The sequence below is a fragment of the Camarhynchus parvulus genome, chromosome 10 (genome assembly GCF_901933205.1).
Source record: "Camarhynchus parvulus chromosome 10, STF_HiC, whole genome shotgun sequence".
In the NCBI taxonomy this organism is placed as follows: Eukaryota; Metazoa; Chordata; class Aves; order Passeriformes; family Thraupidae; genus Camarhynchus; species Camarhynchus parvulus.
Window position 1 is genome coordinate 7,562,068 of NC_044580.1, and position 22,992 is coordinate 7,585,059.

The 22,992-nt window shown below is 39.5% G+C and overlaps 1 protein-coding gene across 4 annotated transcripts in view; it reads left to right on the forward strand.

Annotated features, from left to right (window-relative positions):
- Positions 1-20,793, forward strand: part of RAB27A (RAB27A, member RAS oncogene family) — a 32,564-nt gene extending 11,771 nt beyond the window's left edge. For 2 of the 4 annotated variants that reach the window (XM_030955047.1, XM_030955044.1), the window contains exons 2-7: positions 896-1,013; positions 12,899-13,071; positions 14,634-14,719; positions 15,345-15,448; positions 16,136-16,259; positions 18,448-20,793. In XM_030955047.1, the coding sequence (XP_030810907.1) occupies positions 12,919-13,071; positions 14,634-14,719; positions 15,345-15,448; positions 16,136-16,259; positions 18,448-18,646 (666 nt within the window). In that variant the 5' untranslated portion in view covers positions 896-1,013; positions 12,899-12,918 and the 3' untranslated portion in view covers positions 18,647-20,793. The remainder of the gene's footprint in view (positions 1-895; positions 1,014-12,898; positions 13,072-14,633; positions 14,720-15,344; positions 15,449-16,135; positions 16,260-18,447) is intronic. The other 2 variants (XM_030955048.1, XM_030955046.1) reach the window with 1 other exon arrangement.
- The last annotated feature ends 2,199 nt before the right edge of the window (positions 20,794-22,992 follow it).

Genomic DNA, 22,992 nt, shown 5'->3' on the forward strand with positions numbered 1-22,992 from the left:
CCCCCTCATGGGGCTGCAGGGGCTGTGAAGGTCCTGTCTCATCCCAGTGCAGGGCTCTCCATCCAGTGAGTGCCTCGGTGCAGACACTGGTGCTGAAACTGGGGCAGACCTGTGGATTCTGCCTCTTGTGAACTGACTCACTGAAGAGCTGGTTTACATGTTAAAGCAGTAGCTTTATTTCCTTGAAGTTATTTAAATGTTTAAAATGTCTGCATGTGTCTCTTAGGACTGTGCAGGGACAGGAGCTTGTTGGTTTAGTGTCTGTGTTTCAGAAAGTTTCTGGCAGCATCCTCACTCTGATCTCTTCTTGGAGCTTGTTGCCATCAGAAGTGGTTCAGCAGAAAGGACTGGACACAGATGCCTACAAGGCCCAATGGTACAGCTGCCACTGTCCTCCCAAATCCTTTCAGATTCTGCTCACATGGTCTCTCTCTGTCGTGTCTTTTGCCAGTTTTGTAATCAGTAGCTTTTTCTGCTGTCTGTAAAAGTGAGAAATAAAACCAGTTTGGGGAATTTTGGTGCTTGCTGTATTTCAATATAGTAAACTACTGTGTTTGCTGTATTTTATTTTTTGGGTATACTTAGAAAAAGTTGTGCTCCCCCATTGCAACTTCCTCTCCCTAAGACAAGGAGGAGGGTCAGTAGTTTATGCAAAGGTTCGAGGTGTATTGCCTGGTTTAGGGAAATCTAGTTAGCTACTTTGCTCACTTTTAAAAGGGGTAAAAGAGATCACTTGATCAGTCAGCAAGACCACATGACAGGCAGCTGAATGTAATTAGGTGGGGAGGGTGCTTGTGTGGGGCTGGCAGCTTCCCATGCCCTGCGAATGTTAGAGCTGTTAGTCTGAACTACACTATTTTGGTTTTATTTCTTTCTCTGCTGATGCTTCCTGTAGATGAGAAATGGCTCTTTTTGCATGACTATGGTATTCAAGAGATCTGACCTGTGTCAGGAAACTTGTCAGTGAAGCACATTTGGAAAACTACAGATCCATTCACAGCTGTTGAATATAGGTATGTAAACACTTTCTCTTTTCTGTTTATTTTCAGAAGATTTATTACATTGTTTTCCTTGAGCTGACTGTGCCAGCTGTTCTGTTCAGAGTTTTGAAACACTGTTGCTGCACTTTAATAACAAGCTGCCTGGAATATTCTGATTTCGAGAGTTCAGCATTTCTACATCCTCCTGTTCTAGAGGCAAAAGTAAAGCTGGGGAGTACACTTGGTTTATGTAACACAGACTTTGGGGTTAAGTGACAAAACTGCAGCTCTTTTGTATGTATTTAGTCATTGCTTTTCATAAATAAATCAGTCAGACTTAAATACAAACCAGGGTAAGTTTATTAACAAAATAAATAAAATGACTGCAGTGAGCAATGTCTGGATCCAGGAGCCATAAGATGCCTGTTCTGGTCCCAAATCATCAGCCTACATTGTCTTCTGTGGCAAACTTGTTCTGCAGGGAAGGTACAATTAGACCCCTGATAGTGAAGTGTGCTGTGCAAAAAATATTTAAAATACTGAACAAAGTAACTCAGTATTTTTAAATGTTGCAGTGCTTGAACTTTTTCCCCCTCTGTTTCTTCCTGTGTTTCTATTAGCATTTAAAGATAAATTATACTGAATAAAACAGTCCTTTAGAATGGCAGGGTTTTTAACTGCATTGTGCACCAACATGTTTGTTATCATGTTTGCTAAAGGGATGATAAAAGGTGTGAACATGGTGTGTTGCACAGGCTGTTATTTTTAATGATAAAAAAAATTGCTTAGCAAGGAACCATGAAAGGTCATCTAGTTCACATTCCTTGTTCAATCATATAGTAATGACTTGAATCTTAAAATTAATTATCATAAAAGCAATAGGAAGGTGGGCTGTTATTACTGTGTTTTGTATCCCCTTTGGAGTAAACTCAGAGTATATGTACCCACCTAAGTCATGCCATGCCACCCCAAGAATGATTTTGTAATCAAGCATCCTTTCTAGCCATGTGTTTACCAGCATTTTCCTAGTCACGAACCAAAACTCCAGTTTTTATAGACTGCAGATAACCAAGGAGGAGTTGTTCAGAGAACAGAAAACACTATTCTTCTCCACTTCTGTGGAGATCACAAGGCTTTCCCAGGGTTTTATTTGATGTCTAGCATAGAATGTCTTAAGATGACTTTTCTCCGCTGGATCATCAACAGCTGACTTATGTTTATAACGGAGAAGTAAGGAATTAATAAATGTAGTTCAAGAAATATATTTTCTTACTGTTTCCTTATAGTCATCCCCAGTGTATGAAAAGTTTGTATAAAATAACTGGGAAAAAGGATTTTGTAAATAGTGATGCTTGGCTTTGTTTTTGTTTTTCCTGTGCTGTTTGGATGGATTGGTTGTTGTAGCTGCTTCACTGTAATTTACTGTTACATAATACTTTCATTTATTGCACTACATGTGCATTTTGAATGTGTTACAGAAAGTATTTCTAGCACATTTTAGTGCAGTGATTTCTAATAGCCTAAGTTATTTGAGGATTAAATTTTGATAATGTTGGAATTCTTTTTTACACTGCAAAGCAATATGCTAGCATTTGGTGCTGCTACCCTTTCCTTCACCACAGTCTTCCTGGATTTCAGTATATTTGCATGTTTCCAACATCTTTCATTTATAACACTATCTTAAACAAAATAGCCTTAGTAATTAAGCCTGGTAAAGACAAGCTGGGAATCTAATTCAGCTGGGCTTCTTTAAGCATGTCATTAACAATGGCATTAAAGAGAAATAGTAACTTTTTTTCCTTAAGAAAAAAAAAGTTAAAAAAAAAAGACAAACAAAAATTCTGAAACTACAGAAAACTTAGAATGACCTCGAAAAATCTTAAAAGCAGTTAATGGAAAAAGATCTGAAAGTATCTTAGTAGATGGAGAAAAATAAGCTCTCCACAATGGGAAGGAGAAAAAGGAGTAACTTTTATTTGGTCTTCTAAAATGTTTTACTTCATAACAGTAAGAAACAGTGTAGTTCCTGCTTCTGAATTTGTTTAAACGCTGTGACATAGGGATAAAATTTCTTTTAAAAAAATCTGTTTTGATACATTGTGATGCAACTGTTGATATAAATAGAAAAACTGGGATCTTGGTGAGGCAATTCTCTGGGGAGTGGGTTGGTTAGCACAGCTCCACTATAGGCACTGCAGCTGTACTGATTAGTGCTAACTGAGATTTTCTTTTTTCACAAACTTAATTTATTTTTACTGAAATCTCATTATTGGATTCTTAGTTTCTTCTATAGTAAATCACATGCACTGATTTAAAATCCAACCAAATGCTGCAAGCCAAACCAGTCTTTTAGCAGATGAAACACCAGCACCTACTTTAATGAGACTTTTCATATAGAAACTCTTGTGGGACAGTACCATTGCAGACTCCCATTTTCTTGTGACTTGTGCTCAGAAGGGCATAGCTGAATAGATTCTTTCTTATTACTTAACCTTTATATTCCATTCTGCATTTCAGAGGTTTGATGCCTTTCTCAGTTATGGTGTAGAATTGTTCTGTGAAGTTGGTTTGGCAGTTTGTGTGAGATTTTGGAGTTCCTCACAAGCATACAACATTTCTATCTGGTGTCTCACCAAGCCAGCACAGTCTGTATGCACTGTATGGTGTGATAACTGCATACACATTTCCCTGACACTGTTTTTGACAGGAAACTTGCACTGCTTGGATTAATTAGAGCATTCTGACTGGCAATTTATTTTCATAGAAAAGCTTTGTATATTTTTTCTGGAACTTAGGTTATGGACGTGGTTGTCTGTAGGCTTACTGCTGCCTAAGCCATTTATTAGCTATAAACAGAACCATTCTGAATTTTAATTGAAGACTTCTAAGGGTAGAGGTAGGGAATTGCCTGCTACTGTAGGTCAGTTTAAGTGAAACTTGAGGATGCTTTTGTGCATGAAATGTTATGAAAGAAAGAAGGAAGGCACCTACAGCATGAAAAGCTGACAACAGCTGCCAGGTTTCAGGTGAGGCTTTACTCTACATCCATCTTGGGGCCCTCCCTCCATCTGGGAATAACTAAAAGGAAAGGTATGGGCAAACTGTGGCATTAGACCTGTACTGCTTTTTGCTTTCTTTGCTCATATATTCCTATATAATACCAATTAGTGTAAGAAATTCTGGTTTGCTGTGCTGTTTATCTCAGGAGTCTTTGCTGTGTATCAGGATTTAACTATAATTCATGCTGTATTATGGGATTCTGATCTGAGCAGTGAGATAAATATTGTTGGCAACTCAGGTTGAAAAACAGCAGGCTTTTTGAATGGAAGCTTTGTGTTGAGCAGATCAGGCTGCTAATCAGTGCTTCTTTTGAATTATGCCTTCCCTGAGGCTCTAGAAAGCTGTGCTAGGACAGGAATTGAAGCCAGCATTTTGCCAAAGCACTGTCTGAGTAGTTTGGCAGACAGCAGGGCCTCAGGAGAAGGCTTGGGCAGTGGTAATTTGTGCTGCAGTTCCAGAGCTGTTCAAGGGAGGATAGGGTGGAAGTAGGGGCTTGGCTTTCAATTCCTAAAAGAAAAGCCCACTCAAACACTGTAGTTTCAGCTTTGCTTTAGTTTGAGTGATAGATACTTTTAAGCCACAAGCATGCTCCCAAGTGCCTGTGTCTTGCTGTCATACAAAGATTTCTGTGAAGATTTCTGCTTTGCTGTTAGTGACTTCCCCAAGAGAACAGGCTGCGGCCTATTGAATACAGCCTATTTCAGGCAGAAGTGGTGTTTTATTCTGTAATGGGCATGTTAAGTTATGGCCAGCAAGTTATTTCTAACCTTTTCATAGCATTTATGAGACATGGAAGCATCACATACACTCACTATCTCCAAACATGTTTACTGAACGAGTCCTGCTCAGTACTGGCTGAAAATCTCTTTCTCAGACTGTAGCTATTACAGACTCTGAAATTAAAGGCTTTTGAGACCTCTTAGGAGCAATTATTCACAGCTGCCACCCACCTGTCAAACTCTTTGAAGTGTCTTGCTACCAGCCTGTACTGCTCTCACTGGCTCCCCATGGCAGCATGACCTCAGGTAGGTCCGGTGAGCTCTGCACCTGCAAGAATGCTTCTGTCAAGATTTTCTGATCTTTAAAAGATTGGGAGAAGTGAATGCTAGCTGTGAGCCTCAGTTTTATCAATCTAGATCTATCCTTCCATCTCTGTCCATTGTGTACCCTTCCTAGCTTAGCATCTCTGACTGTCCTGTGATGCTGGATTTGAGGAGTAGAAGAATAACCTTTTCTAGTTGCTGGACAGGGTTTTAACTGACAGTTTCCCATGCTTTCCCACAGATAACTATGAACTTACTTTGTCCTTTTTGTTACATTCATTTAAGTAATCCCACTGATTAAATATTTTCACCAGTAACTTATTATTCCTAATGTTGTGCCTGATATTCATAGATAATAGAGTTTTCCATCTCACTAGAAATGGATATGGCTTAGTTGTTCAGTCAGTAACTTTGATAACCAGTGAATGTTCTGGGGAACAGGATATTTTCACTGGCTGCTGGAAGAATGATGACATTAGTCCTGCTCCAAAAGGCCATGATGCCTAGTGATTAGCTGCTTTCAGAAAACTTCTGATGGACTTAAAAAGTTTTGGATATTTCAATGGCACCTAAATAATGAGAAAGCATTTAACTTGCTAAGAAATAACTAGAAGAACAAAATGTTAGAAATCCTCTATACTGTGACCCCTGTTAGTTTACATCTCAATATTACAGAAAAGCAATAATGCTAAAGAATGGCAGTGACTGCTGAAAATAAGGTTGTTGAATCTTCCAGTTAACAACCAGATTAGCAAGGAAAAGTGTTTACTTCCTATGAAAAACAAAAACCCCATGTATTTCCCAGTCCAAAGGATGAAAAGGTGGATTAAATTCTGCACTGCAGTTCTTTCCTGCCTCTCACCCTTTTGTTTTGCCACATCATGTTAGATGAATGATGTAGTTTTATAGTCCCATTTGTATCATATTTGTGTGGTCTTCACTTTTATCTAACAATGACTAGGAAGTATCTTCAGGTGTATCTTCAAGTATTTTCACACTTTCTTTAGCGTGAGTACCTGCACATGTTTTCTTTGAGATGCCATTTCATTAATATTCTATCTGCACATATGAAACTGCTTCGTTTTTCAGCTTTTAGATTTTTAGCTTTTTTAATTATTATTATTATTATTCCTCTTATTCTGCATTTTCATGTGTTTGCTTACCTGCTGGAGGTCTTCATCTCCTGGAAAACCAAACCATTCGTTAAAGAAACATGCAATTCTTACTATCCTGTGTGGTTCTTATTCTCTTCTCCTTTACCCTTTGGTGGTTATTTCTGTGGGCAGAAATAGAAGTGTGCTCTCTTTTCTTGCCCTTCTGAATTTGAAAGTGCTGCTGAATCACTGGGTGGTCAGACTCATGGATATTTCCCACCTGTGAATATGACCAACTTTGTGGGTGAGACCCTTGTGGCTCCTGTTTGTCAGAAACAGTTGGAAAATGTGTGTATCTGTGTAAGACTGTCCTTCATAATTCCTTGATCCTGTGAAGAGTAGGTACAGTGCAGTGATGTATTCCAGATGTTAAGGTTGGGCTGTGAGGAAGGAGGTGGGTCCCAAAGTGGTCAGAATTGTCACATTAGGGAGGATGCTGAGCATTGCTCTGAATTTCCTGTTAAGAAGCTAGTGAAAAAGCACGGAAGCACACTTGGAAGCCAGTGTGGCTTAATGCATTTATTAGAGGAAGAGGGGAATGGTTGAGGATCAAGTCAGTAGTGTGGAACTGCTTAAAAGAAATTCAAAATGCTTGCTTTACTTTCCCCAGTTACTCTGGAGTTGATTCACTTCATACAGATGTTTCAAAGCAGCTTCTGATGAGAGTGCAGAGGCAACTTGTGAGGCAAAAGCTCTTGTTCCCAGGAGGGGGACAGATGAACTGTTTTCATCACATAGCATTGCAAATCTTCCTTTATCTACAGTATTTACTTCCTAACATGTTCATGCTTACCATGGAGCATGAACATGTTAGGAAGTGATGAGGGAGCAGAGATGGTGCTGTGTTTTTTGCACAGAAGTTGAAGCTGCACAAAGATCCTCCTGTATGAGGAGTGTTGAATAACCAACTGCAACACTCCTGCCTTTATTCTTTATTTTTTTCCAGTTCCATGCTGCTTTTCATTCATTTGTGTAACTGAGATAACCTTTGAAATCCAGCTGCCTGATTGTTGGTTTGGTGATGCTGAAATGCAAATGCAATTGCAAAACTATTGTTTCATTTCCTGGTTTCTCCATTCCTAGTGTCTCCTGGTTTTCTGGAAACATAGTCCAGAATCTGCTGTTTCCTTGCCTGGCCTGTTGTGCAAGGTTCTCAGCACATCAGACCTGCTGCTCCCCTTTTGTGCCCCCTTCTGGGTGGGATTATCATTTTCTGTATCTCCTGTAGTAACTCGTTCTCACAGTGCTTTGTGTGCCCATCAGTTTGTGCTCTCAAAATGCTGCAGTTGCAGCAATAGTGAAAAATGGTTGTAGAGCACCTTCAGCCAAGTAAAAGTGACATCAGTGTTTGGAGGCTAAAACTTCCCAGCCTGTGTTCTTGTACCTAGTTTTGCAGATTCTTATGTATTTTGAGCACCCTTAACATTATTTAGATCTTTCCAAGAAAGAGGCACTTCTTGGACACTGATCCTGCAATTCTTTTGAATTCGTCTACAGTTGAAACTAAAAACATTGTAACAGTAAAATGTCAGGTAAAGCAATTGAAAGTAACCAAGGATTTTTTTTCATGTTTGTTACAGAAAAGGCCCAGAAGTCACAGAAAGTGTCATTTTGACCAAAACTAAAGTGTAAGCCAGTTCATACCTTTTCCTAAGAAAAACAATAGTGCAGTTCAGAACATTTTGGTGAAGAGCATATTCATTAGTTCTCTTCCCCCAGCACAGCAGGTACTTGAGTTTATGAACAATTGTTGTCATGATGTGCTTACATTCCATTTGTATGGATCTGGTTTTAACAAAGCACATCTAACCAAGTGCTGACTAAGCAGGAACATCATTGAAGTGTCTGTCCCTTGTTTGGACAGAGCTGCCTGGTGTCTGACTGACCAGTTCTTCGAGCACTCAGGTGCTGCTGGAGCCTAGAGCAGGGTGAGGCTGAGCAGGAATGTGGTTATTGCCTCGCTGCAGTGTGGTGGCAGTGCTGCTGTGACAGGACTACTGACTTACTCCTCTGCACTCTGCATCACTTTCTCAGTTTTTCTGCTGGAACAGATGGAGTGACACATAAAACATTCTCAAAGTGCAATTTTGTGTAGTGCTTTGGTGAAAAAAAAATTGTATGAATTGATGTGCACTTGCAGAATAATCAAATCTGTACAAATCCCACTGAGAGACCTGTAGTGTCTTCTTTTTCTGTCTTGGGGGGATTTTGGTTTCATTTCTCCCCAATGCCCATGTCAACTCTAATCACCAGTGTGGAGCCTCAACAGAAAGGAAACAGTTTACATTAAATACTGCTCTATTCTCAAACCAGACGTAAAAATGCAAAGCTATAACTGAGCAGGTGTGATCCATCATTATTGCATTTTTGAATGAAAACCCCTACTGGGAACAATGTAATTGTTTAAAGATGTGTGGGTGATTTTGAAGCAACTTTAGATCTGTTCCAAGGCAGGTCTTGCACAAATCTCTTTTGAAATGCTGTTTGCCTCTAGGAATAAAAGGGACATGTGAGCTGTGTAATTGCTTGCCAGCCATGCAGTGAGGCAGCACCCTCCTAGACACAGACATGGGCACACCTCTTTATCTCTGAGCACCCATCAACGTGGATGCAAACAGCTGACACGTAAGCCTCTTGGCTGTGTGCTGAAGAGGTGGTGCTGGAAAAGTACTCCTGCTGGAAGTACTATCTCCAGCGTGCCCTAACTATTCCTTTTGCAGAGTTTGGGGTAAGTGGTATGCCTTACTTTAAACTGATGTGCTTGAGGATTTCCTGAATTTTACACTGTGTATGTATGCATGTTTTTATTTGCAGATCAATGCTTTTGGGTTTTGTTTTGTTTTGTTTTGTTTTTTTTTTTCTTGCTTCCATGTATTCATCTCTTTTACCTTCTTCCTTTTTCCTTCTTTCCATCGGCTCAGTAGCAGCACAAGAGTTGCATGTTTTGTGTAAGGCCAGTCCAGTTCAGCAAGCATATTCCCTATTCCCATACTACACGGGGGAAATCCTGCATGCCAAGCCAATTTCCTTAATTTGTACAGGAGCAAATCTGCCATAGTCTGGAATATTTTATCACACAATAGTGCTGTCATATCTGTGTCCCAGAGGCAAAAAGATGAACCCATTAACACTGCTGTCTGTAATGTGAAAGTATCTCAGACTAGGAAATGCAGGGAACAAGAAGAGCACTTGATTTGGAGAGAATCCCTTCTTGATAAGGCCTGATCTCTGTGTGTGTGTGTGTGTGTGTGGAGGCCCCAGGGCAGCAGCTGTACAGGCACAGCTCAAATGCTGGCTGTGGGGCTCCTGTCAGCCATGGAAAAGGCCAGTGGAGCTTTTCCAGCACTTGTTCATAGCTCTTGTCCCTCTGCATACCAGGCAAGATGCAAAGCCAGAGCTGAATGGGATTTCAGAAGGGATTTACAACGGGCAAAACTGTGGAGGGCTTGATGTGGAGCTTAAAACTGTGTCCATTGGTGATTTTTTTTTTAAACCAAGGAGTTCTTACTCTTAGAAGCAAGATTTGGGAACAATTTTGTTTTGGTGACCTGGTGAATTCTAATTGTATCACTAGTTTTTTTCAGAATCTTCCTTTTCTACCTCCTACTCTCCTGTTATATGAGGTATGGAAAAGTGGAAGAAAAGACTGGAAAGTGTGAAGCAATAAAGCCTAATTAAAAAAAAAAGCAAAATTGGAAGGAAAAAATGGGGTGGGTTTTAGTAAGAGGGCCACGATTTTTGAAAGCTTCACAGCAGTTTTGCTGTGAATATACTGTACAGTGAATCTGTTCTTATTTCTGTTATGTGAAACTGAATGTGTCTGGACACTAGGACTGCAGGTCTCGGAAGTGGAGGGTGGAGATCACTTTTTAAATATTTGTACAGGGAGGAGGACAAGGCTTGAAACTGCTATGAAAATAGCTCTTTACATGTCTCCGAGGGTAGGTTCACTCTGCAGGGTTTCACAAGAACCACTCCCTGGAGATATTTGAATAATAGATTGACTTTGTGGGGTGCAGTGAGAGGTGTGTGCATTTCAAAACCAGAGGAGAAAATTTCCTTCTCAAGCAAATCTTTTAGAAGACATTTTTAGAACCCCTCCTGTGAAGGGTTCCTCACCCTCTGTCAGTCCTTTGGAAATTGTATTTTGTACCAAGACAGGGAGAATTGAGTGGGCCAAATGATGAGGCATGTTTGTCCTGACAGACACTTTACAAATCAGATATGACACTAGGAATACCTTTTTTTGCCTAGTCTTGACCTTTCTGCTTTGGCCAGAGCTTTCACACAGCCCTGTCCAGTTGAAGGTGCAGGTGAACTGTAACAGTTCCTACAGCTCCATGGCAGAGCTGCAGTGCCCTTCCTTCCTCTGTGTGGTCTTGCTGATGGTAAATCAGCAGTGATCAGCTGCACTGTCATTGGTACTTGTTAGTAAAAGTATCTTCTGTACACCTATAGCCACCCAACAGAAAACCTCTGTGCAGGTGGCATAGCACAGTAAAAGGCATGAAACAAGCTTGTCTTTGTGTAGTATACTGGCTCTAAGATTTACATCTAAGTTTTTTAAAGCAGCAATCAATTTAGGGATCTTGAGACTGAAACATGTGCTTGAGTAGAGGATGAGCTTATACAGCTCTTAGCCCTTTGAGAACATGAGGGCAAAGGAAACACCATGTGTTAGATGGAAGTCTAAATAAAATGCAGTCTTTAAAAAAATCCATGTCTGTTTTTAAATACTTTTCCTTTTCTTCTGATACATTTCAATGAAAAGACTTTGGCAGAGCTACAAGATACGTGATCTGGTTTTACTTTTTTTTCCCTTCGCCAACAGGAGAGAGGATTTAAAAAATGAAACAAGCACCCCAAAATTATTTTTGCTGATACATGTGAGTGTGTCTAATGGATCAGGGTTCTTAATTTCTTCTGAAAATGTTCTTATGTCAGTGTTTGGGCTGCCTGTTCAACTTGCTTACTTGAATATGCTGTTCTTTCAGACCTATGTGGTGGATGCAGTCCTGCAGTTGTGGTGGATTTATGTAAAAAGCTCACTGATAATTTTTGCTGCAGGGCTCTCCCTTTCAGCCTTCTACTCTATTGCAAAACTTTGGTTAAAACACAACAGTAGGATGTGAATTAGCTGGCTGTGGCCTAGTGGTGAGTGTGAACTCTGTCACCTAAACCCCCTTCCTGCAAGCTTTTACTGGCATTGATGGCATAATGTGAAATACACATTGGCTGGGAAAGGGAGACTTCAGTGCTTTTCAAAAATGGAAAAAAGTGTCAGCTGCTTTCCACTGACTCTTCAGCTGGAGAATATCTGGGGTAACTCTGACCACTCTCTGCTTTTTAGTAAGCTGCTTATGGCCACATCAAGCAGACAGAGTTCTGACTTGTAACCAAGAGCGGGACCATTATAAAGGTGTGAAGCTTTAAGATGGTTATGGTTTTAGCTGAATGGTGGTGATTGACGCCCACATGCTGGAGACACAGTTTGTTCAGACCTCAAGCTGTGAGTTGATATTCAAGAAATTAATTGGTGTTTTGCCATTGATGTAAACTACTGCAGTGTTTGACTTGAAATTAATATCTTTTTCTAGTTCAAGCTACAAGTAGTTTCAAAAATACTTACAGTTGAAACAGCAGATATTACTCTTTCAAAATTTTATTTCATCATCTATTTTTTTTCTATTTTTGGCATCTTTTTCTGTCCTTCATAAGAGGCAATTTTATGCCGGTTTTCTGTTGCTTTTAGAGTGGTTATTTTAGGCTTATCTTTTCATGTTCATGTCTTTGAACACAGCACAAGGCAGCTCTCTACTGTTTGTTTTGGGGGAGGGAGGCTCAGTAGCTACTCAACAGGAAAGTGCCAGTGCACTTACATCAGCTTTTCTAGTACATGTGAAATTTCCCGGTGATTTTTGTTACACATTTTAGTTGTTCCTGCACTTAGATCAGACTATAGAGAATATGGTTATTTTTAAAAAGGCAGAGAAAAGAGAGAAATTTCTTAAATGCGTAATGAGCCATGGAAAAAAATGTGTGTGTTTGCTTAATGTCAATTCAGGATCAAGATTTAGTTTGAATGGCTAGCTAGCATCACAACACAAACTTTAAAAATTGAGAATTCTTCTTCAAAACAAAAACCTCAAGAAGAAAGTCTTATTCAAGGCTAAAAAATAGCTATTAATAGAAAATTACTTTAAATTTTGTTTAAATATAGTGGACAGTCCAGGAAAAAAATTCTTTTTTTTCATATGTTACGAATGCCATAGTGAGTAGGAGAATTGCATTGCTAGTACAATTAAGTAGCTTTTGCCACCTTCCAGGAGGATTAAAAACAGTTCTGCAGTTTCTGTTCCAGATACCTTGAATAGTTCAACCTTGATTTTCAGTCTTGCCTGAAGAAGTCAGAATTGTGTTGCCTTCCCTTTCCAGTAAGAGGAATGTAATAAAACTAAAGATGCATTTTTCAGTCACAGCTGCATTTGATATTGGTAATTTGTGCAATTGAGAGTTTAAAGTGAAGTTGGTGTAAAGGAGCACAGAACTGGCCCCACCACTTGCTGCTTTGTAGTTCAGGGAGTGATTTGTGTTTTAAACACATGTCAGAAATCCTGGCAGAGCTCTGGACTAACTGTTCCTTTTTGCTTTGCTTTTGAAGGTGCCGCCTGAATTCTCACTATGTCTGATGGGGACTACGATTACCTCATAAAATTCCTAGCACTTGGTGATTCTGGAGTAGGAAAGACCAGCCTTCTTTACCAATATACAGATGGCAAATTTAATTCCAAATTCATCACAACGGTGGGCATTGACTTTCGGGAAAAGAGAGTGGTGAGTTTGTATGAAATGTGCTACTTGAAAATGGTGTCTGTCTGTGTGTAGGCCTGCAATCAGTGTTATTGTGTGCTTCATTTTGTGACAGGAAAGACCTCATCTGACCTGGCTGTTTTCGTCATTGCTGTGTACAGACTCATTTCCCCAGAAGTTAAAGAGCTGACTTTAAGAAACCATTTCTTTCTGCTCAGCAGGTGTTGATGAGTCTGTCAACTCTGTGACTAGTGCACACAGGACCTGGAGTAGCACTTTTACTGTTGAACTCTTTTCACAAGGAAGAACTGAACTGTAGTAAATTTTGCTGGGTATGAACTGAAATGGCTGCTGAACAATGGTGCAGTTTTTAAAACATGTAAATGAAATGGTACATGCAGCTGATCTGGCTTCCTAAGCAGTCGCCACTAGCAGAGAAAAATTATGAAATATGAGGTTGCTTTTTTCAACCCCTGAATTGTTATTAAACTAAGCAAATGTACTTCTCATATGAAGCTGAGCACTAGAATGCCATAACCAATTGGATGCTGGTCCTTACTGCTCTGAGAAATGGAGTTGGCACAAGCTTTTTGTTGTTACGTACAGGTATTAAATGTCTTTCATTGTAGCCTGGTGATTTCCTGTGTCCAGAAATCTGGAAGGGGTAATGGGCATTGTGCAAACTGGTTTTTGGTGCATGACATGCACCACAGTAGTTCAAGGAATAGATATCAGTAAAATGCCTAACTGGTCTCTTGAATAAGTCATTGTCCCTTTAGTGGGATTGTAAACATGGTGCTTTACATGATCAGCATATTTGATAACTCAGGACAAGGTTTAGGCTTCAGAGCTTGAATCCTGTAATACATAAACTTGCTGAATTTGTGGAATTCTAAAGATCTGTTTGTAGCTCTTGTAAGCTTAGACACAATGACATTTGAAGGTAACGAAGATAACTTAACTTGAAGCATTCTAAACAAGAAATGAATCTATTTTTATCTGATCCTTCCAAGACTAATAAATGCCCTTATTTGTTTTTTCATGCCCAGCAAACTCTTCAGCTTTTATTTTTATCATCCAATTTCTGCTTTATAAGCTGTGATCTGATAAGACCTACCCTCAGCAATTTTTCAGCAGCATTTTGGCAGCTAAGTGGAGATGTCATTATCTCTTGAGCATATCCTGTTTGCTAATGAGGTTCTGCTACTACTACAAATACATTACCAGATGGCATTGTTGCTTTCTTATATTTTATTTTGAACATGATGTAAGGTAGTAAAAAACCCAGAAAATCAAAATACGAAAATTAATTTTTTTCTTGTGGCTCTAAATATCTGTCTGGAGTCCCTAGTCTATTGAGCCCTGGTTTTGCAGTTTCCCTTTTACCCTTATTTTTAAATATTTAATTGGATGCAATATTAAAATGTATCTCATACTACTTTTGCCTTACAAAGCAGAGGATTGAGTTGTTGGCATCTGTGCATCAGCAGTGCTAATTTTGCTGCATTTAATGACTTTAAATGTCAGTTCTTTTGTGTTCTCTAGCAGCTGGACTCATAACAGTCCTGCAAATTTACCTCTTCCAGGTGTATAGACCCAATGGGCCGGATGGTGTTGGTGGCAGAGGACAGAGGATCCATCTTCAGCTCTGGGACACTGCAGGGCAGGAAAGGTATGGCCCAAGATTGCAATGGGAGCTTACTGTAACAGCAATGGAAAGCTTCCTATGAGCACCCGTTAAATTCTAACTATAATTAACACAAAACCTGTAATTCTTGCTTTTTAGTCTTTTTTTTTTCATAACCATCACATATAGACACTTTTAAAGCTTGTCTTTTTAAAGTTCTCTTAAATTTCTGTAAATATGTTGATGTCTTGTGAAAGTCAGACAGGCAAAAGCATCTCCAAGGATTCTTTTCGATTGGCCTATCAAAAGACTAGCATTCTTGTAGTTGTTAATCTTACATTCAAAGACTGATGTGTATAGGGGATAAATTTTTGTTCAAAGGTAAAATTTCTATATTGTTTTAATTTTTGAATCTTGATCAAGGCATGCTTTATAGTAGAAGACTGTTTAAAGCTCTCACACTCAAGTCTCCTTGATGCCTTAGGCCTTGATTAGGCCACAATAATGTTAGCAATTTTTCTTACACAGTCTCTGCTCAGCAAAACAACTATGAATATTTCCTTCTGGCTCATTCAGTCTTAAGTTACCTCAGTTCTTCTGTGACTGTAAGCAATTTTGTTTTCAAAGTAACTTGTCAGATGAGCAAATTAATTTCTTTTTGCTGGTCTAGGTTTCGTAGCTTGACTACAGCTTTCTTCAGAGATGCCATGGGGTTTCTTCTGCTCTTTGATCTGACAAATGAGCAAAGCTTTCTGAATGTCAGGAACTGGATAAGTATGGCTTTTTTTTTTTTGTTTACTTTCTTCTTTGCATGGGTGGAATGGGGTATGGGGGTTATGTTTGTAAATATGGAGTCTCACTGAGAATTAGAGCTTAAAATACTGTTTTTATGGCTTTCTCAGTAAAATAATGTAAATGTTGTATTATAATGTAATAGCTGCTAGTGATGGCTTCTAGGGCTCACCTGAAGCCTATTGAACTTGGATTTTAACCTATATAAAAGAAAGCTGAGACCATATCCTATCCCTGGCTCTGGTGCTGTTCAATAGTTTAAGTGTGTGGGAAGCCTATGCTAAAGTATTTTGGCTCACCTGAAGCTTTGTCAGCAAAACATAATGGAAGGCAAATCTTACTTGGCCGGTATATCCAGGCAAAGGAGTTCCCAAACTGCATCATCCATCTGGAGAGGGAAGCAGATCCTTTCCTGGCACTCACTGTAGGTGCTTAGTGAGTGTAACTCCTTCAGCTGCAAATGCACAAGTTGCTGTGCTAACTCTGCCCAGCTTCTGTTTCCTTGGGTTTTTCCCTGGGTATGTGACCGTGGAAGGCCACCTGTTCTCTGGCTCTTCAGGACCAGTGGAGAAGGGCTGTGGGCCAGCAGAGCAGCCTTGGTTTGTGGTGGTGTTCCTAGGGGAGTGTGTGTGACAGTGACTTGTGACCCTCTTCATGTTGTGCTGCCAGGTCAGCTACAAATGCATGCCTACTGTGAAAACCCAGACATTGTGTTATGTGGAAACAAGAGTGACCTGGAGGACCAAAGGATGGTGAAGGAAGAAGATGCTAAGGAACTTGCAGAAAAATATGGGTAAGTAACTTTATTCCAATTATTGCTGTGTTTAGAGCAGAATGAGATATTTTCTGTAATGCTTTTTTCTGTATACTGAAAAGTTATTGTGAGAATAAGCATTTTAGAATGATTAACTGCCTGGTATATATCTTTTTTTCTGTCTGAGATTAGTATTTTCTTCATTACTTAAAAATAAGTGCTTAGTATTGCAGTAATCTTGCACAGGAGATTGGGTCATCTTTGCTTGGCAGTAAACAGTGTAAATTTTCACAAACTTTCTGGAAAAGAGAGAGAATTTAGAGGCAGGTGAATAATGGAGTCACTTCTTTGCTCTTACCTGTGCTGAGGCATCTGCACTCTCACAGGCTCTCAGGGAGTCTGAAAACCAAGTCAGCCCAGCAGGAAGGCAGGGTAGCCTTGCCCTTCCCCTTCCCTGCCAGGCATGGGTCATGTGCCTCTGAAGGAAGTTTGTGAAATCTTTTGTTCCTATCAGATATTAATTTGCACTTTTATACTCCCTTAACTCTTTCATGGGGCTTATCTTTAGATTACCTTTGCTTTTCACTGAGAATCAGAAACACATTTCTGAAGGAAATCATCTGATGCATTTGTTGTGTTTTAATTCACATAGTGGAGCAATTTTCTAGCACATGAACTGGACTCTTCTCAAAGGAAAGCTAAGTTAAATGATGTGCTCCAACCACTAATCCACCTTTGTCTGGAGGGATAGAGTAGAACTGCTCCAAAGTAAATCCCAAAGGACAGGCAGTAGTGGGAACACTGGCTCCTCAGTGCAAGCTGCCTTGTTCTGCAGGTCTTCTCTGTGTCATGATGTTTACTAGGCACAAATTAGTTTGCCTTGTCCTTAAAGAATCATTGGAGGCAAATCAGAAGCAATCTGTCTATGAAAGAGAAATGGTTTAGTGCAGTAATACCTTCTTACCTTTTCTTCTGTGAAAATGCTTGTTTGAAGTCAAGTGCATGTCACACAGATAGCAGCAAGTGCATGTGGTACTTTAACCAGCTGTAAGTGACGGAGCAAGAAGTTTTAAACAGCAGCAGATAGCATGTGACCATATCTTAAATCTCTTTGCATGTGACTTCTGAAAATTATTTATTAAGTATTTATCTTTGTGGCTGAAAATGCATCTTAATTTAGGAATAGTGAGCTAAAAAAGCCAAGTTTGTGGGTCACATCCAGTCTGCAGGCAGTTACAAAGTTCTCTGCCCTGTAGAGGTGAGACAGGATGGCTCTAGGAGTCACTTTCTCATGAGGGGAGGCAAGATAAATCCTGCTGCAGGGAACAGTCTTCTGGTGACTAAAGTGTGAGATAGTGAATGTCCCCTTCTGTGGAAGGGCCTTGTATGGATATGTGATGGATCTGAAACAGATTGCAAGAGACCTGCACAGACACAGCAAGAGACTTTTGGCCACTCATTGGGTCTTGCAAGTTAAGTAAGAAATACTTAAAATTCTGAAGTGATGGTATCAGTTTCCTGGGCAGGAACACAAATGCAGCCACTGTAGCACCACACTGTGGGGAGCACTGTGTACAGAAGGCAATAGCTACAGATCCACAGTGGAACATCCTGACCACAACAGTGAAGAAACAAGCAATGTACTTTAGAAACCAAGGTGCCAGAAACATTTCTTAACAAATACATAGGTGTTCTGAGCACTGAGATTTCTTCTTTTATGTAAGAAAGTTTAGAGTTGTGGTGTCAATAGAAGAAAGTCACGTTCTGTAGTGATGAGTACCACCACACTGTGATTCTTTAGTGCCTTGTCTGCAGAGGAATGGCTGTAGCAGCGTTCCTTCTCCTACAATTACTTTATATGTCCTTGTGTGCACAAGTGTTCTCCTCACTGATTTCTGTGCATATCAGCTTTGGAGTAACTGCATCTCTTGCAGGGAATGGAGTTTAAAAAAACAGACCTCAGGAGCACAACTTTGGGAAATCATGCTGACAAGTGCCTCTGTAAATTGTGGACTCCATTAATGTTTGCCCTTCTGCCCTACCTCCAGTCAGCCATTTCATTAATTTCTTTTGCATTTCAGACCACTGAGCACTTAGTGTCTCTCTGCTATGGAGTAGCAGTGACAGTCTTAGTGTGAGTTCTAATTACATGGCAGTAATACTGTATTTTTTTTCTCCTGTGAGCGACAACTGTATGATGTAATGTTATAATTTTTGTCTCCTGCAGAATCCCATATTTTGAAACCAGTGCAGCAAATGGGAATAATGTAAGCAAAGCCATTGAAACTCTGCTTGACCTCATTATGAAGCGCATGGAACGATGTGTGGATAAATCCTGGATCCCTGAAGGGGTGGTGCGCTCCAATGGGCACAGCTCTACGGAACAACTGAATGAGGAGCAAGAAAAAGGCAGATGTGGCTGTTAGCCCAGTTACAATTAACTTTCATGTGTATGATACAGTACAGTTGCAGCTTACCTGTTTAACTTTGGGACAAATTGCTTTGTGTAGTTATTTAATGAGCTATATTAATTCTTGATAAGAATTTTTGTTTGCTTTCTCTCAAATAATGTTGATCTCCACTTGCAAGGTATGCAGTTTATTAGCTTTGGGACAGAGGTTTAATTTGGTTTAGAACTGGATGTTCCTCTAATTCTCTGCTTGGGAGGAAAGGGGAAGAAAGGAATTTTCATTACCAAATTCAGAAACATGTCTCTGTGGGCAGCCAGAAAGGGTAGGCTTGGGTTGAAGGGTTTGCAGTTGCCCTTGGCAGTCTCCATTAACTACACAGAGTAGGCGTTTAGATTAGATATTGTGACAGCTCTTGGTGTCTCCTAACAGCAAGATAACCAACTTGCTTCTTGGTTTTAAACAGAAACATTTAATAATTTCACCATTTAATAACAATCTTAAAGAGCACATCCTGTGTTTTCCACAAAAGCCTGAGAGTAGTTTTTCCTTGCTCTCCTAATCCATCAGTTTTCAGTGATGAAAACCAAAGGGAAGCACTTCAGTACAGAATAAAAAGCTCCAGAGGAGCACAGGGGTGTGCACACAGAGCACTTGGGGCATGTCATATAATTGAACATGTAAACTACAACTGTACTATATGAAATACATCCAATGTAGCCTATGACATCTCCTGACATCATTTGAATTTCTAGAATATGCATGTATGTAAATTTATAAGTAAATGGCATAACTGTGCATCTGTTATGTTTCTTTCATATTGCTACTCATGTTTTAACAGGAATGTAGGGCAACCTAGATGTCAGGAAAATTTCATCAGAGTTGGTGCTTTGCACTGAATTTGTTTTACCAAACAGATTGAGAATGTTCCTTCAAATTTGGATTGAGAAATGAATGATTATTGTCTTCTGGTGAGATGCAGCTAAGATACTAGTCCTGTAGGTCAGTATTTCTATGAATTTGTAATGCTCATTTTATTCTGCCAACCTTTGTGTCCTGAAGATCTTGGTTATCATATAGTAATTTATGGCTTGTTCATTTCCTTTAGAGTGTATTTTAAAAATAATATAGTTATTTTTCTCTCCCCCAGCTATGGATCACATAAATGTAATTTTTGGTTTCAGTGGATCGTGTTACTCTAACCATTTTTATTTATTCATGTGACCTAGGAAACAATCAGTATTTTTTGGGCTTTTGCCCAGACTGATTTATAAGATGTGCCTACCAAACTGTTTTCTACCCTGGCAGAGGTTGTATAATTGTAAGGTATTGCCAATTAAAGTCATAACATGCCAAATTGAGTCTTGTTACAGACCTTCCGGAGCAGCTTGTTTACAGAACTCCAAAGCTATTGCTTCTTTAGAAAGTATGTATTTATTTATTTAAATATTCTAACTACTGCAATTTCAGGCAAGTATTGATACCAGTTATGAACATGCATCATTACAAAATTTTTGAAGGAAGGACCAAAAATGTTTCTAGAATAGGCTCTAAGGAAAAATATTTGATGTAGCTTCTGGTTATATTAATTAATACAAGAGTAAGTGTGTAAACTTGGTTCTTAAAATATTTTACACAGTAACGTATTGTTCTTTAACAAACACAATGTGTAAATATTAGATTTTTATCACAGCCTACACAGAATATTTTAAAAGTGCAATATAATTTGACTGCTCTGGGGCTAGGACAGAGGTAAAAGAAATTTATATGAGTATAGGGTTTTGGTTTTTTCTACTCCACTTCTAAAATGCTTGTAGACCGGAGTTACTGTAGTTTAATTCAGAGTGCCTTTTGAAGTTACCATCATGTTTCTGACCAGTAGAGTAAGAAACTCTCGTGTAAGACACAATACATTTCAATGTACTTCAGTGTCTGAATTTCTTTTAATGTGACTCTTTGGTTTTCAGAGGGTTGCAGTGGAACTTTGTCATGCATTAACTGAAAATGGGAGTTTTTGTGCTTATAGCTCCATCCAGTTCCTGAAGACTTTAAGGATTATTGCAACCAGCTATTGAGCTAAGTGACTACTGAAATAGTGTAAAAATATTTCCTTTTGAATACTTATGTTTAAATTGGATATTAAATATTAAATACTGAAACTGTCACATTTGTGTCATGCCTATTATTTCTAACTATTTGCAAAGAGGATCTACATAAAATTGCTTTGATGTCAGCCTTTGAAATGTGCCATAAGATTTATCTGTTTGAGTTATTGTGTGACAAAATTTTTGTTCCCTTTTAAACTCTCATGAGAAATCACACTAAATGTTTCTTGACAGTAAATTACACTGTTCTTACTAGACTAGTACTGGTTTAAAGAAACAAGAATTCTTAGGTGATGTGAAACTGTTATTTCAAGACAAGTTGTTTCCGTTCAGTGTCAGATGGAGACATGGATCTGTAATTGAACAAAGTTTTGGAAAGTGTTTCCATTAAGATGGATTGTCCCAGGATTTCTTAGAATAATATCAAATAGTTAAACATTCCTGACATGAACTTTGCCAGCACTGTTGAACTGAATTGTAACATTTCCTGTTGTCTCAGTTCAATGTCAGTCTGTGTCCTGCGCTGTCCCTGTGTGTTGTGAGGATTCTTTGTTCAGATGCATCCAAGGTGTGTGCTGTGGTTGAGGTGCTGGGTGACCCTCTCTTGCACTGAGCAAACCAGTCAGACGGGAGCCTGGTGAATGCTGGGTGATGCCAGGAGGAGCCCAAACCCAGAGAGGACAATGGAGACATCAGTTCTGTGTTCATGAGATGTTCAGAATGCTGCTCATCTGAGCATGTTGAGTGCTCAGAGCAAAGGGAATCAAGCAATACATTTTGTCAACTTTATTGCTTCTACAAAGGTAAGGAGCCTGTTTTTTCAGAGTAACTGCTTCCATCAAGTAGTGTCTATTACCAGGTAGGTTATAATGTGCTGGAGGACATTGCTGCTATTCAGAGGTTCCTTGACAGGCAAGAGAATGAGCTGAACTAAACCTCATTCAGTTTAAAAAGGGCAAGTGTCAAGTGTCACTGGGTATTCCCCCTGGGCTGCAATAATAATATCCCGCCCTATGCAGTAGTGCTAACTGAAAAAACATTTTTCAGATAAGGGGATGAGCATCCTGTTCCAAAGCAGGCTGACCAAAACACAAGGGTGTGCTGCTGTGGCAGGGAAGGCCAGCTGTATCCAGGGCTGCACTGGTAAAATGAAGGTGGCAGGTTGGGAAAATCAGTCTTCCCTTATATTCAGTAATTTTAAGATTGACTGGAGTTCTGTGCCCTCTTTTGGATACCTCTGTAAAAGAAAGGAAAGACATTGACACATGGAGTGGTTCAGCAGATGCCACCAAGATCAGAAGGCTGGAGCACAAGGGGTAGGAAGAGACAGAACAGAGTTTGCTTAGCTTTAAGCTAAGGGAGACCTTTCTGCTGTCTTGATCTCTAATGGGTGGAGCCAGACCCATCTCAGAGGGCACAGGGATAGGAAAGAGGCAAGAGAGAAATGTTCTCTAGAAAATTAAGATTAAATAGTAGGAAAAGATTGCCACTGTACAAGTGGTCAGAAATTGGAACAGGAGCTCAGGAAGATTATAGAGTCTGTCCTTGAAGACACTAAAAACTAAATTGGATATGGCCTTGAGACTGGTATTAATTTGATCTGCTTTGAGCAGGGCTTTGCTCTAGATGACCCCCAGAAGTGTCTTCTACCCAACATGAGCATATGTCTCTGAACCTGATCCTACAAGTGCATTTGCCTGACAGTTGTTTATTCTTTCACATGGCTGTATGACAGTTTTACTTCTATTAGGAAACTTCTACAAGTATGTAAATACTTGCAGATCAGAGCTTTGCTATGAGTTTAAGGTAGTGAGTTGAGATGTTTGGTGAAACAGTTTTTGCTGTAGTAATCTGCATCAAAAACAAACAAGCCACTTGGTTTGCTGCAAAATCTCTTCTTCCAGCGAGGCTGTTTTTCACCTGGATACCTAATTCTGTCTGTGAATAACTATTAATGGAGCAGAGGTACATATTTGTTTTCTATAATTAATCTGGATTCTGTCACCAGCAACCTTCAACCTGTATTGCCTTTTAGTCAGGGAGAAACACTTCAAATCTACAGCGTAATGGCTTGTAGAGGAGATTGGTGCTTTGATGTGAAAAAAAGAGCTGGGAGTGACAATTTAATGGTAAATGCTTGTATTATCACTGTGCACTCACATCCTGTCTGCTGGATGTATTGGTGACAGTCTGTAATTCAAAGTGTTTAAACTGCAGAAGCTACCAAACACTTCACCACGCAGTGCTCTGCCAGGCAAA